At 43.9% G+C, this 13,181-nt stretch overlaps 1 protein-coding gene across 1 annotated transcript in view; it reads right to left on the bottom strand.

Annotated features, from left to right (window-relative positions):
- Positions 1-13,181, bottom strand: part of LOC138487325 (uncharacterized) — a 2,513,852-nt gene that overhangs the window by 1,594,303 nt on the left and 906,368 nt on the right. The window contains exons 35-36 of the mRNA XM_069613924.1: positions 6,471-6,622; positions 2,933-3,137 (exon numbers count right to left, since the gene is read on the bottom strand). Of these exons, the coding sequence (XP_069470025.1) occupies positions 2,933-3,137; positions 6,471-6,622 (357 nt within the window). The remainder of the gene's footprint in view (positions 1-2,932; positions 3,138-6,470; positions 6,623-13,181) is intronic.

Below are 13,181 nucleotides of genomic sequence, written 5' to 3'. Positions count from 1 at the left end.
GGTCCGGCAATCTGGGGACTGTGTTCGATCCAGGCGACCTATATCACTTTTTTTAAGCTGTACCGGTGGTCTCGGCTAATATCCGCAAACGGCATAGTCAGTATAAACTGATCCAAAAGATGTACTATACACCGAGCAAACTATTTTGGATGGGTTTTACACACTACCCAGCTTGTTGGAGACTATTTGGGGGGCTTGGCACGATGGGGCATATCCTGTGGTCATGCTGGTGGATCGTGACATATTGGAGAATGGTATATAGACAGATCACACACATAGATGGGGTAGATATCAACATTGCACCGGGCCCGTTGCTATTCGGAGGACAGAGGAAGGATTGGCACACAGATCTCATGCAAGGCAAAATAATACATATAATGCTCTTCCCCGCTCATAAAATATTGATCCTTAAGTGGAAAGCTGTTAACCCACCCACCAAACTCATGTGGCAAACATTACTTACAAATTTATGCTCCCTGGAACACAACGCCTTTAAGAGTCGCACTAGACCAGCGTAGGCTGCATGCTTCTGGGAACTAGCTGAACCATACATATAAATCTTTGGTACCTAATACGACTATGAGCCAGAAAGGCATACACACCACTCTTGGTTTATATGTGCAGGGGCAGGCGAGAGAAGCGTGATGACAAACCAAATCAAAGGGACGACAGGGCGCAAAAATACTTAGCGGGAGCTCCAGTAGCAGTAATTGGGGCAAACACTGCCTATTTATCATTGGGGACTGATCTGGAATGGATACTTACAGCAAAAACACATAATGGGCAAGACTCAATACGTTTCCCCTGACACACATGGTACATATGGGAATCTAGATGTATACGGTTTGGCCGTGGCACAGTTGTTCGCGGCCTAATTGACCGCGGTCAATTTGGCCATGAAGGCAATTTTGCCTCGGCCAAATCCACCCAAAATAAAAAAGAACAGCCACCGCCACACACTGCCCCACCCAAATGAACTAATGGTAGTGGCCAAATTCGGCCAGATTTATCATACAATCAAATTATCAATTTGGGTAATACCAGGAATCTATGGAACGTTTGGGTGGGAAATGAGTGTTGGGGGGCAGGAGGGGTCAGATACTACAGCCAGAATGTGTATGGGTGGGGAGAATTATGTCTATAACTGCACTCTGCATTCACTGTCTGCTGTATCATATGCCTACCATATGTATCAGGCTGTACCAGTTTGATATTTAATCAAAAAAGATTTGAACAAAAAGAAAGCCTTATATCTCCCTCAAAGCCACGCCTAAGTGGCCGGGTATTAAGAGTTTTATTAAAAGTGTTGGCGGCGGATCTATTAAGGAGTATCTTGAGGTTTATGAGAAAGCTGTTGTCCATAATGTATGGCCTGGAAACACTTAAAAGTGGACAAGTTACTTGGCTTGAAAAGATTGAGGACCAGATTCTAGGGTCATTACTAGGCCTATCTTTATCAGTGCCATTTGAAGCTTTGCGTCTGGAATTAGGTGGGGTGAGCAATGCAAGCTGACAGAAAGATTCCAAAAAATGATATTAATACCAAAAGAAAGTGTAATTTTACAGATACAGTGTGGTGGGGCTGGGGGTAGTGGGTGAGGCCAAAGGATATAGCTACTGGGTTACTTTAAGGAACGGAATGGTGCAACATGGAAAGTCTGCACAGCTAAAGGCCATGGCTGGTGTGCTCAAATGAAACCTAGTGCTGTGGCCACTGCCGAAGGCCATGGCTAGTGGGCCCATTCAGGAAACCTATTGGAGGAATATGTAGAGTTGCCATGGCAGAGGCCCGTGGACACTGGCTGTGGCAAAGGCCATGGACAGTGGAACTGGAAGAAAGCTATTGAGGCAACATGTAAAGGGACCACGGTCAAAGGCTAGGATCAATGGTCATCGGCCATGGTCATGGCTAGTGAGCAAGAAAGAAAGGGAGTGTTTTAAAATATACAGTGGGCATGGCCAAAGGCTGTTCTCACTGGCCAGGGCTGAAGTGGATGAGCGAGTGCAAGTGTATGAGTGCTGTATGAATAGCTATATGAATGCAAGTGTGCCAAAGATGGGGCCTCTGATTGTGGGGGAAGATGGACAGGTATGGGTAAAGCCATTACGAAAATGTTTCTTATATTGGCATATGTCGACGCACATGTATTACATTTTTTCAAGTGTTACCCTAAAAAAACGATTACAAATTATGTGGCTTTTTACACAATTTTTCACAGAAAGTGGGCTGTAAAATGTGCAGTTTTAACTCATACACACCTCCAGAAAAGCACTCACCAGCTGCCACTGCTCTGCGGTATATATATATATATAGAGAGAGAGAGAGAGAGAGAGAGAGAGAGAGAGAGAGAGAGAGAGAGAGAGAGAGAGAGAGAGAGAGAGAGAGAAGAGAGAGAGAGAGAGAGAACAAACTAAACCTATGTATCATTGAATTGTTGGCCCATCATGGCCATTTTGAAAATAATTTCCTATTTCACGTAAGAAGCTAGATCAGTTTGATGGTCATATTCCCATCCCCTATCAGATCTGTACAGAAAAGGGTATAATGTTGAGCCATGTAAAGGCTGTGATCAGGGACCTACATCGTGAAGCGAGCAACCATTCTGGTCTGTAGTCTGTTTCCCTCCATTGTGTGAACTGAATTTCTAATCATCTCAACGCAGACTGAAGGAACACTAACGACGAGAGAGCGTGTTGCTAGATGAGCGCCCCTGCATGAATAGCCTCTCAGAGACACCATGCCTGAACGGCCCCGTTATGGTTTTTGAAGTCTGACCCATGTGCAAATTACATTTCTCCCAGGACTGCATCTGAGTATTCAATACCCTCTGTGCGCATTATTCAAGCCTGGGCCGCCTGTAGTTAGCGATCCCAGGGAGGACATTAGGCTCTGATGATAGTCAAAGAGAAACAGGGAATGTTAAAGGCATACTTCGGTGAGCTGCAGATTCCTCCTTGGAGAGCTGTGTTCCGGAGATCACTACACGCCGAGCCCCGGCGCTATGAATCGCTCGTTTCCTCTGCGGGTCTGGCGTGGTGTATCCAAGGGTGGCGTGCAGGTGGTGTTGGAGAGCTTCTTTAACTCCACTAACGAGCCGGGGCAGCCAGCTCTCTATCGGTCCTTTGCACTCTAAAGGCTGTAGGAAGACACAAGGAACATTTCACAGTGAACCAGAGGGGATCTTCTTTCAGAGACATCTGCCATAATCCTTTACAGTCAATGTAATCATTCAATTCAAATCACATTATAAAATAAGGCCAACTCTTTAATGAGGTCCATTGCTCTCTGTGCTCAAGGACTGATCCGTACCCATACACCTTACCTATTTCAAAGGTGGCATTACCACTCAACACCTCTCAAACATACCCTGATACCTCTCCTATTGTCTTTGATCCTTTGATAAATGCAGCCGCTGCTTTTGTAGAAATAAGGCCAGCTACCGTTTAATTTCCAGCTCGCGTGTGAGAGCTAGAAGCTACTCATTCCCAGATTTAAAATGCATTATCTACACAGTTTCACTTTACCCTTGTGAAATGGGTGCAAAGGTAATGAAAATATCACCCGCCTGTACTGTCTCATGCTGGCAAGGCAAAGTGATGCATTCATAATGAGGCAAATCTACAAATGTGGGTAACGCGTCCAAGAAAGAGGCACTCAAGAGATAGAGGCGGTGCTAAACAGTGATCCCACCTTGCAGCTTCTAAAGGGGGGCGTGGGGCATTATGTGAGCACCAAGAGCCTGACAAAATGGCAGCAGTGTGCTTTACAAGACCACTTTGCATTGTATTGCCATAAACAATTTAAACCCCAAAATGCTTTGACTGCATGTTTTAAGAATGATTTTAGGAGTTGTACAGTTGTGCTTCAATCTGGTTTGTATGTGAACCTGGAAGCTGCATATAAAGAAAAATGCACTGACCTATCAGTTGTGTTGACGGTTGTATACACAATTTCCACAGAGGATGCATAAACACAGCCAGAGTGGTGTGGGCATCAGTGGTAATGGAATTCGTCAACACTTGGAATTAACAGGTGGGCAAGGGAGCAAAGGCAGAGAACCCAAGTAATGCTGAAAGTCCTGATCTGCCATCATAGGTTCCAAATTTCCACCATGTCCAGGGTGTTCATGTGTAAGGTAGGAGACTCATTTCCTCCAAAATGTTCAGGTTCCAGAGTTGGACACAGGGATTTCTGCAAATATCTTCTGAATAAAGGTGCAGACATGTTTATGGATCTTGGATGACTCATAAAAGTTGCACTGGTCAAGTTGAGTATCAGGTCAGACCTAAACATGACCCTTTATTACAGCCACCAAATATATTGTTGGTGGCAGCCGGCACATTTCTTTAAAAGTGGCAAAGCCACCATTGCCTTTTCCTGCTTGGACAACTACTGCAACCTGAGAGACCACGGAACTGTCCTCAACCTTGTTAAGGAACTCGCAGAATGCATGATAGCACGAAGCCCAGCAACCTTAGAAATGTCACTGTCTTCAAATGAAATCCCAAATGGAATCGGTGGACTGTTGGTACCAGGCTGAAAAATGTTTTCAGTAGTGGAAACTCGCTTATTAGTGAAGTGATTTTAGTGGACTTATGCATTGACTCTTTGTGGATGGAATAATGTTACATATGGTTACATGCCATTATAACTAATGAAATAATAACTAGTGAAAAAATAGCAACACAAAATAACGAATTCTAAAAATTCTAAAAACAAAACGACAAAAAATTCTAGAATAATACTTTCCCTCCACCCCTAAAACCACTATTCCCTCTCACAAACCCATTTTTAGTTTTTTTCAAAATGAGTTATTTTGATATTAGTTGTTTTTTCATTCGTTATTTTTTTATGAGTTGTTTTGTATTCGATACATTCACTGCATACCGTTTAATTTTGGCATGATGAGTAAAAAAGACATAGGACTCATTACAAGTTTGGCCGTATTTTTGTGGAAACAGTGAAGCGGCAACCAAAGCCATCAGATCCAGCAGTGGTACAGACTCTGTGTGGCCTCTCTCTTGTGTCCACCACCGCGCGGGTGCAAGTCTTGAATCCTCCTAGCATAGGACTTCAATACGAGAGACACAGATTATCTGCTATAATTAGCGTGGCGATGTTTGCAAGACCTGAGTAGGTCCTAGAGCAAGACTTTCGCTGTTATTCTTTCTCACTTACAAAATGGCCAACGGAAGCCGCAGAGTACCTATTCCTCGAGCAAGGGGACATGCCTGCTCCTTGCCAAAAGGCTTTCGATGCCTTTTTGGGCAACAGAATTGCGTTTTAAAAGGACCCTTTAGTTGTTTTTTTCCCATTGAGCACAATGCCTTCAGGGGCATATTTCAACAAGCCTTGCAGTTCGCACTGTCATAACGTACCCAAAAACACAACATGCCACGGTCATTGGAATCTGTCCTAGATGTGAACGTGCACACTTATCACAGCCTTTAAATCCCAAAAGGTACTTTTCTCATTTTAGAAGAAAATCGGATTTTGAAGAAAAAACAAAAAAAATCTTGGGTGATCATTCCAGCCCAATGACTCTCCTAGTGCCGTTCTGCTATGCCAAACCTATGGTATGGAAAAATGTACTGGATGGCAAGGGCCCAGGTTGCCCTTTAAAACCCAGGGTGCATTCACCTCTGCCCGTCTCTCATGATGCCTGTGCTGTGTCCAGGATTATAATTGAAGATCCCCAGACTCGAGAACGTGAATAAGGTTCTGAGAGCCCAATCTGGCCCATCAGCTGTTTCAGGAGATATAGAATGTGCATTAGTAACCTGCACCATTGCTCAGAATAACCTTGTGCTGGATTGACCTATGCAGCAAGTTGAGGTAATGCCAAGGAAACTGGATCTGCACAAAAAAAATCTTTAAAAGAAAAATACAGGTTCTGTAAAAGCTAGGCCCATATCCAGAGATCCTATTATGATATTGGTAAAGAAGAAAATATGTGAGTGGGTGCAGGGATTATCATATGCAAAACTGCTGGCATGGAAGGGTGCTTGCATTTGCCTGGATTTCTAAACATTCATCAACTTTGCATAATGCAAACTACGATAAGAAGCATGGGAACCCGTTGATATATATCCATGAGTAGACTTAGGGCCTGCTTCACAGAGCGATATCCTATGGGATTGCGGAGGCGTTGCTAGGGGGGGCGGCCGATGGGGCTATAGCCCTATGTCTTTTGGTTGTAACCCCGGATAGAAGCTCAGGTGCTACAACCAAAATGCTACCTAGCCCTGAGTCCCGCCAGTCCCGCCATTAGCCTCGCCCCTGACCTTTTCCCGACCTGGCAACACCGCTGGATTGCGCCATTATAAAACACTTTTGTGAATCAGGCCCTTAATGCGTACACATACAAAATAATGTGATGTTTCTTTTTTTCTCAAAATGTGCATATAATATCCTCAGTCAAAAGATATGCCTCGGTACAGTATGAGAAGCGTAGCTGATGATACGTTACCTGGATAAGGTAAAGTTCCTCAGCTAGGAAACTTCTGACGCCGAGTACTCTGTAGCCCGCAGACTCTGGATTCTCCATGGGTTCGTAAATGAGTTTCTCAATGTGCTCAAACATCTTCATTAAGAATTCATTCAGGCGGCTGGGATCGTACGCTGTAATGCATGAATATTGATGTGTTCATGGACTCGACAATGAATGCTTATTATTTCACATTAGGAATTCAGCATATGAGGTACATGAACGGGGGCACAGTGCATAAAGACCAGTCAAAAATGGTAATTTTAAAATAAGTCTTTCTCTGATAAGGGTCTTGTGAATGTTGTATTCTTCTGATTCGGAAACTTGACATAATTGTTTGAAACTAAAGTCCAGAGTAGAGTTACATTTTCGTTTTGAAGATGTCATATTTGTACTAAGATCAATGCACTTCAAACCCTAACGATATCATTTTTAAATATAAAAACTTGCACCTGCAAAATGGCTGGATATATTTACATGCCACGCATGATGGCACTCACAGTCCTCACCTCACACGCAACCTCCATCTTGCCATCAAGTCATTCAGACAGAAAATAAAACAGGAACATAAGAGCAGCCCATTCAGCATTATTGACAATTACACATTGCCTTGATTTTGGATGTGATGGCATTGGCATCCATTTTGCATGGCATGGGGGCCTCGCATGATATACCGGAATTAGGCCTCCCCTTTTACAACTCCTACCCAAGCCATTCAAACATGATATCCTAGTAAAGGGTTCAGATAAAGGGGGCCCCTATAATGACTCCTTGTTTGGGTCTTTTGGTGCCTTAATATGCTTTGGGCAAGAAATCCACAACGTGAATCCTTAAGATACCGCAACACATCTGGCAATCTCAACAGCAAATGCACAGATGTCTAGAACCCAGTTCCCCACTCTCACTCATGTGCATCAACACATGCTCTGCACATGAACATTCCTCTGACACACAGACATCACAAATTAGACATTCTTTTCATTAAATAACAGTGATCCTCCTCAATGCTCCCCTTTAATCAATTCATCCAATATGAGTATCGCAGGGTTGGGTCAGAGACTGTGCAAGAAACCTCATGTCCCAGGTTGTTTCCTCATGAGGCTATGGAGTGGGAGATAGCAAAGGTCAGTCTGAACCACAGATCATCAAAAACCTACTTACTAAGCATGCGATGGATAGTGTAATGTGCAAAACCTCCCACAAATACCTTGGAATTTCATTTTTAATTCAATGCCACCGACTCCTTGCCTATTTCTCCCATTGGCCTCGCCCTCTTCCTTCTCAACTCATTCTATCCGTTACTCTGGCACCCAGTTTTCTTCTCCTTCATTCTGTTACACCTGTTCTGCCCCCTGCTTTGCTCTTTCTCTTGTGTACTGTCCCTCGTACACTCTCGCCTTTCTCATCCCCTCAAATTCTCAATTTCTTACTTGTTCATTTGTGTCTCCCTTTTCCCTCTCATGTGCCTATTCTTTCTCCTGTTTTTTCTTTGCCCCCCCTGTTTCACCTCTCCATCCCTCTTTTGTTCTTTCTCTTGTCTTTCTCCCATTTTTTTCCTTTTTCTTTTGCCGCCTCTCTTGCATCCCGTCTCTTGCCTTTCTATATAACTCTCGTTCAATCACTTGGATCACTATCACTCTTGATCCGTGTCCTCAACTTATTATCTTTGCACTCCCTCCCCTTCTTTCTCTTTCCCCCCTCGACAATGTGCTTTATTTCAGTTTCTCACATTCTACCTGTTCTCTTCCTGTACTGTCTTCTCTTGCTCTTCCCCTCCTTTACTTTCTCTTCTTTTACTTCGCTCTCTGTCTTCTGTCCTCTTTCACCCCAGCTTGCAGCTCTCTACCTGTCCTGTCTCCAATTGTATTTTCTTCTCATTTTGTGTCCCCCACACTTGTCTGTCCTCGTGGTCTCGCATCTTCACTCATGCTATTTCTGCCTCTGCTTACCAGTTTTATCTCTCCCTCAAGTTCTGCATTTTCACTCTCTTTTTCCTCCTTTTCATTGTGTCTTGACTAACCTTCCTGTTCTGTGTCGCCCTTTTCTCTCTTTCCTTGTTCTTGTCCTTTTTCTTCCTCCTTTACCCTCACATTTTCCCATTCCAATTGTGTGTGTGTCTTGCCTCCCGTTCCGTCTCATTCACCTTTCTTTCTCTCCTTTCTTCTCGCACAAGTACTCTGAAAACGGCAGAGGCAACCACTCCTGGTGTAAGGGAGCAGGTAGATGCCAAAGTGCTGTCTCTGTATCAGCGCTTCAGAAACCAAAGCAAAAGGAAATAAACACAGCATGGATGCTCTTCCCTGCTGTGTTTATTTTCTGAAATTCGCACCTCAGCTCCCTGCCTCGCTTCCCTCATCACAGAGCTCGATTACACGCCCCTGGGACAAAGGCTGCACTTGCCGTTCAGCTGCACTTGCTGAGCAGCTGTTGATTGTTCTCAAGCTGTGGGCTCCCCTCCCCCAGGTATGACTCCAAGTGCCACCAAGGGGGCGGACTCCACAGATTGAACAATGCGCTCCCTCCAGCTCCTTCAGCCACATTCCATGTGATCTACATCCCTCCCAGCTGCAGGAAGAACTTCACAGACAATTTTATAGGCATCATCTCCTCCATCTGTTCCTTCAAAACAGACAATGCATGCCTCAGGGATGTCACCCTCATTGACTCCCCACCAAGACCATAACAGCCTATTTGGGGAGGAAGGATAGGTCTGGGGCAACCAGTTCGTCTTGGAAGCAAGACAACGCAGTACAACACAGGTTCAATTCCCGATCCCGCGCTTAGAAGCTATTCGCTGGTATTAAATGCATTATAAAAGAATAATTATAATTATTATCATCTCATTCCACTTTACATCTCTTATAACTGCACACACACATACTCCTGTGACAACATTGTGGAACTCATTATTTTAACAACACTCTTGTTGTCTCGTTGTAATCCACACTGCTAAATATGATCAGACCTAAATAGTCCACTACCTAGTATGCACAAGACCTTGATACCAAATGACACAGCATTCAGAAACAGGAAAAGACTTGACAAGCCTCTTAGACCCCTAGAACCTGATTTCCCTAAAAACACTTGAACTGCACACAAACACACCCTCTGTAAGGAAAACAATGACTATGAAGCTAAACAAAAGTCCACTTTCAAATTGTGAAATAATTCATCCACCCACTCGGTACTAATACTCTTCACCTGTTACACCAAATACTGTTTAAATATTCACCAGCATCAATCAATTCTTCCCTGAAAAGATTAAAACTATATGTCAAAACACCAACATCTTCAAAAAGGACTTGGACACCCTGTTACCCCTCCAACATCATCTCTTTAGCACTCTTTCCCACCACTCATCATCAACTCCAATTACAACACCAATTACAACACCCTCATGTCCCCTAAAGCCACATCATACAATAACTATACATGCTCTCCTTCTCAGCACATTATTAAAATGTCCTTATCCAATCCCTTCTGAATGTCATTCAACCAGACCCAATCCTTGCCTTTTTAAGAAGCCCTCAACTTAATTAGTACTGCCTCACACACTGATGCCTCCTCTCTCACCATCACACAAAAAGGGGGGTCCCCTCAATGAACAAATTCAAAATGAAATGTAACCTTTTATCATTCCTCTCAGGGGGAATGGTAGGGTAGACAGAGGCCCTTGAAGATGACGTGGCAGCCTGTACTACAAAGCTTTCAGGAGTCAGATGTTTGGACAAAAACTCCAGATCTACAAAAGAGGGTTTATATTTTCTCGTGAGATCTTTGCTAACCGCAGGATTAGTATCCGGAGACTCCCAGTTAGCCATTAATCTCCTCTTTAGAACATAATGAAAAGGAAGGATAGGGCCATTAGGAGGGCCCTTGTCCAGAATAAAGTTAAGGTCATGCTGCTCAGAAACTGGAGCAGGCCTCCCCCATGCCCTACTCATAACTGCTCTGTAAGAAGCATCTGCATGAACTAAGGGTTCTGACCTGGATTCAGGAGAAGTATCAAGGCCACTTGCACCCTTCAATCAGCCCACTGGATGTTGCATCTTAGAATATTCCAAAATAAAACCTCTGGAACATTTGGTGGCCCAAACTCCTGCCCAAAAGGAGGGGTGTCCTGTTCTGACACTTATTCCTCTTCAAAGATTGAGGACATAGACTTAAAAAGTCCTCTCTTGGTTGAGGCTTATAAACCTTTGAAGGTTCTGTCAGTGATGTCAACATTTTTGACGTCTAAGACCTCGATGTTGAAGTACCCAACTCAAATCCCATCGAAGGAGCAGAAGGCCGAGTCCTAGGCTTCACCGTATTTCGAGGATCCAAGACTTCTCGAAGGATCGACCCTTCTCAAGGGAGCAAACTTAACTGATACCTTCTTGGCCTTACGAGGCTCGACAGGGTCACAAGCTTTATTAGTCTTTGTCGAAGTGGCGGGAGCAGCCGGCTTCTCAAATATTTTAAACATCTGGAGGTGAAAATCCTCCCATTCTGCTTTGGAAGCCGATTTACCTGGGCAAGTGACTCTGCGATTGGGTGAGTAGTAGGACGATTAAGAACTCGATCAATGAAGTCTCTTCTTGGTCTTTTTTCCAAGAGGCAGACGACGAAGAGTGGTGAGACCCACAACTAGATCGAGAATGCTTTTTAGAGTGTTTCCGAGGTGGCGACTCACCCCTCAACCTTTTCTCGTCCGAAGATCTCTTCTTGGAAGGAGTCATCAATGGGGATTTTGACAGGGGCCTACCCACAGTGAGTTTCCCCTTCCTCTCCTTCAAGGCCTTTCCTGTCACAGATTGACATGAACCGCAGTAGTCAATCTTGTGCTCGATTCCAAGGCACCTGAGGAAAATACTGTGTGGGTCTGTAATTGACATCTTCAACCCACAATCAGCACACTTCTTGAAACTAGTTTTTGGAGTCAACATCGTAAGAAATAACCATTGACACAAAGTCAACAAACCATCTGAAGAATACTGTGCAGAGGAAGAACAGAACTGAACCAACAGTCGCAGTGCATGCTATATACACAGTGGGTGACATCGTGCTCGAGAGCGGACGGAGGCCGTCGAGGGACATTGAGTCGACAACGCACAGCACCCTCTGCTGAGAAGAAAGTTTTAAAAGCAGCTGATGTTGGATGGAATATATCATAGATGAGGAATTCGTGGGAGGACACAATCCATTCGAATGGACAGATGAGATGATCACTGTATTTTGGGGAGTCATAAAAGCAATCTGTAATGCACCTGTTCGAGCCACACCAGATTACAACAAATTATTTCTGTTTACGCACTCTGACGGCCAAGTGATGATGGTTGTCCTCAGTGAAATGGGACGGGATGCCCTGTCACTTTATATGTGGAGCATGCAATTTTTGCAATATTAAAAGAATCCAAGTGCCCTTTTACTACACAAAGAGCCTCAGGATTTGAGGTAATTTGGTCCAAACCCTCAATTCACATTGTCAGGTGTCACTGTGTCAACCCAGCTAGATTCATTGCTGAGCACGAACATCCCAATAACACAGTGCATGATTGCGCAACAAAAGAAGACACCAGTGATGACACAACTCATGTTATGGAAGATGCATTAAAAGAAGGGAACATACTCTTTGTTGATACTTCATCAAAAATTCATCAGAACACAGGGTTAAAACACACAACAGCAGCAGTAGTGAGCCTCGAACCAGGGGACTACCAGGTGTTACCAAACAAGTGATTGCCCTCACATTACTCAGCACAGGCAGCAGAGCTTATGGCCCTCATAACAGCAATGGAATTTTCAGAAGGGTGTTAGGTTACTATTTACTCAGACCGAGCTTATGTCATCTACCCAGTACACTCAGGTCTGTCCAGTTGGTGCAGACAAGGGTTCAGAAATCAGATGGCACCAGTTCAGCATGCAGCACTGCTCTCCAGGGTAATTGATGCATTAGTAGCACTAGTAAAATGTGCAGTTCATACAAATAAACCCAATTGCTGATGGCAAAAGCACAGCAGACAAGCAGCAAAAGAAGCAGGGTATCTAGAAGTTTTCAATGCCACAATCACTGCGAGCTAGAATTGCAGCAAGAAGAACTCTCGGACCCTTACAATGCAATCATCATGGTCAAAATTATCGAGTTACAAGCACAAGCTGCAAAGCAGGAGAAAGACTTATGGACAAAGAGATGGTGCTCTTTATCCCCACACAGTGATGGAGATAAAATATTACAGGGCAAGCAGTTATGCCTAAAGAATTACTCACAGTTGCACTTGAGCAGTTACATTATCCAGCATACACGTCCAAACCATATGTAATAACTGAACTTCAGAAAGAATGGTTTATTCCAAATCTCAAAGAACATGTCAATGATTTAATTCATAATTGTACCACATGCAAAATGGCCGCACTCTCAAAACATTCAGAGCAACATTGTCCCACCCCCCTCAGGTCCTTTTCAACATCAGCATGTGGATTACATGGATGTAATAGTAATAATGTTAATTTGCATTTATATAGTGCTACAAACCCTCAGGCATCTGAGCGTTGCTTATTATTACCCACGATGTGTGGTGCTCATTTATCGACCTCGAAATAATGAAATGCTGAGTTCGGCCTTCCTGGGATTCGAGACTGCATCAGCAGGGTCTATACGAATGTCAAAACGAGAGCTCTACTCGCTGTGCTATTTGACCGGCAACAGGTGCA

The sequence above is a fragment of the Ambystoma mexicanum genome, chromosome 9 (assembly GCF_040938575.1).
Source record: "Ambystoma mexicanum isolate Mex_15411 chromosome 9, UKY_AmexF1_1, whole genome shotgun sequence".
Lineage (NCBI taxonomy): Eukaryota > Metazoa > Chordata > Amphibia > Caudata > Ambystomatidae > Ambystoma > Ambystoma mexicanum.
The sequence above is the reverse complement of the archived record's forward strand: the minus strand, read 5'-3'. Positions and strand labels throughout refer to the sequence as shown.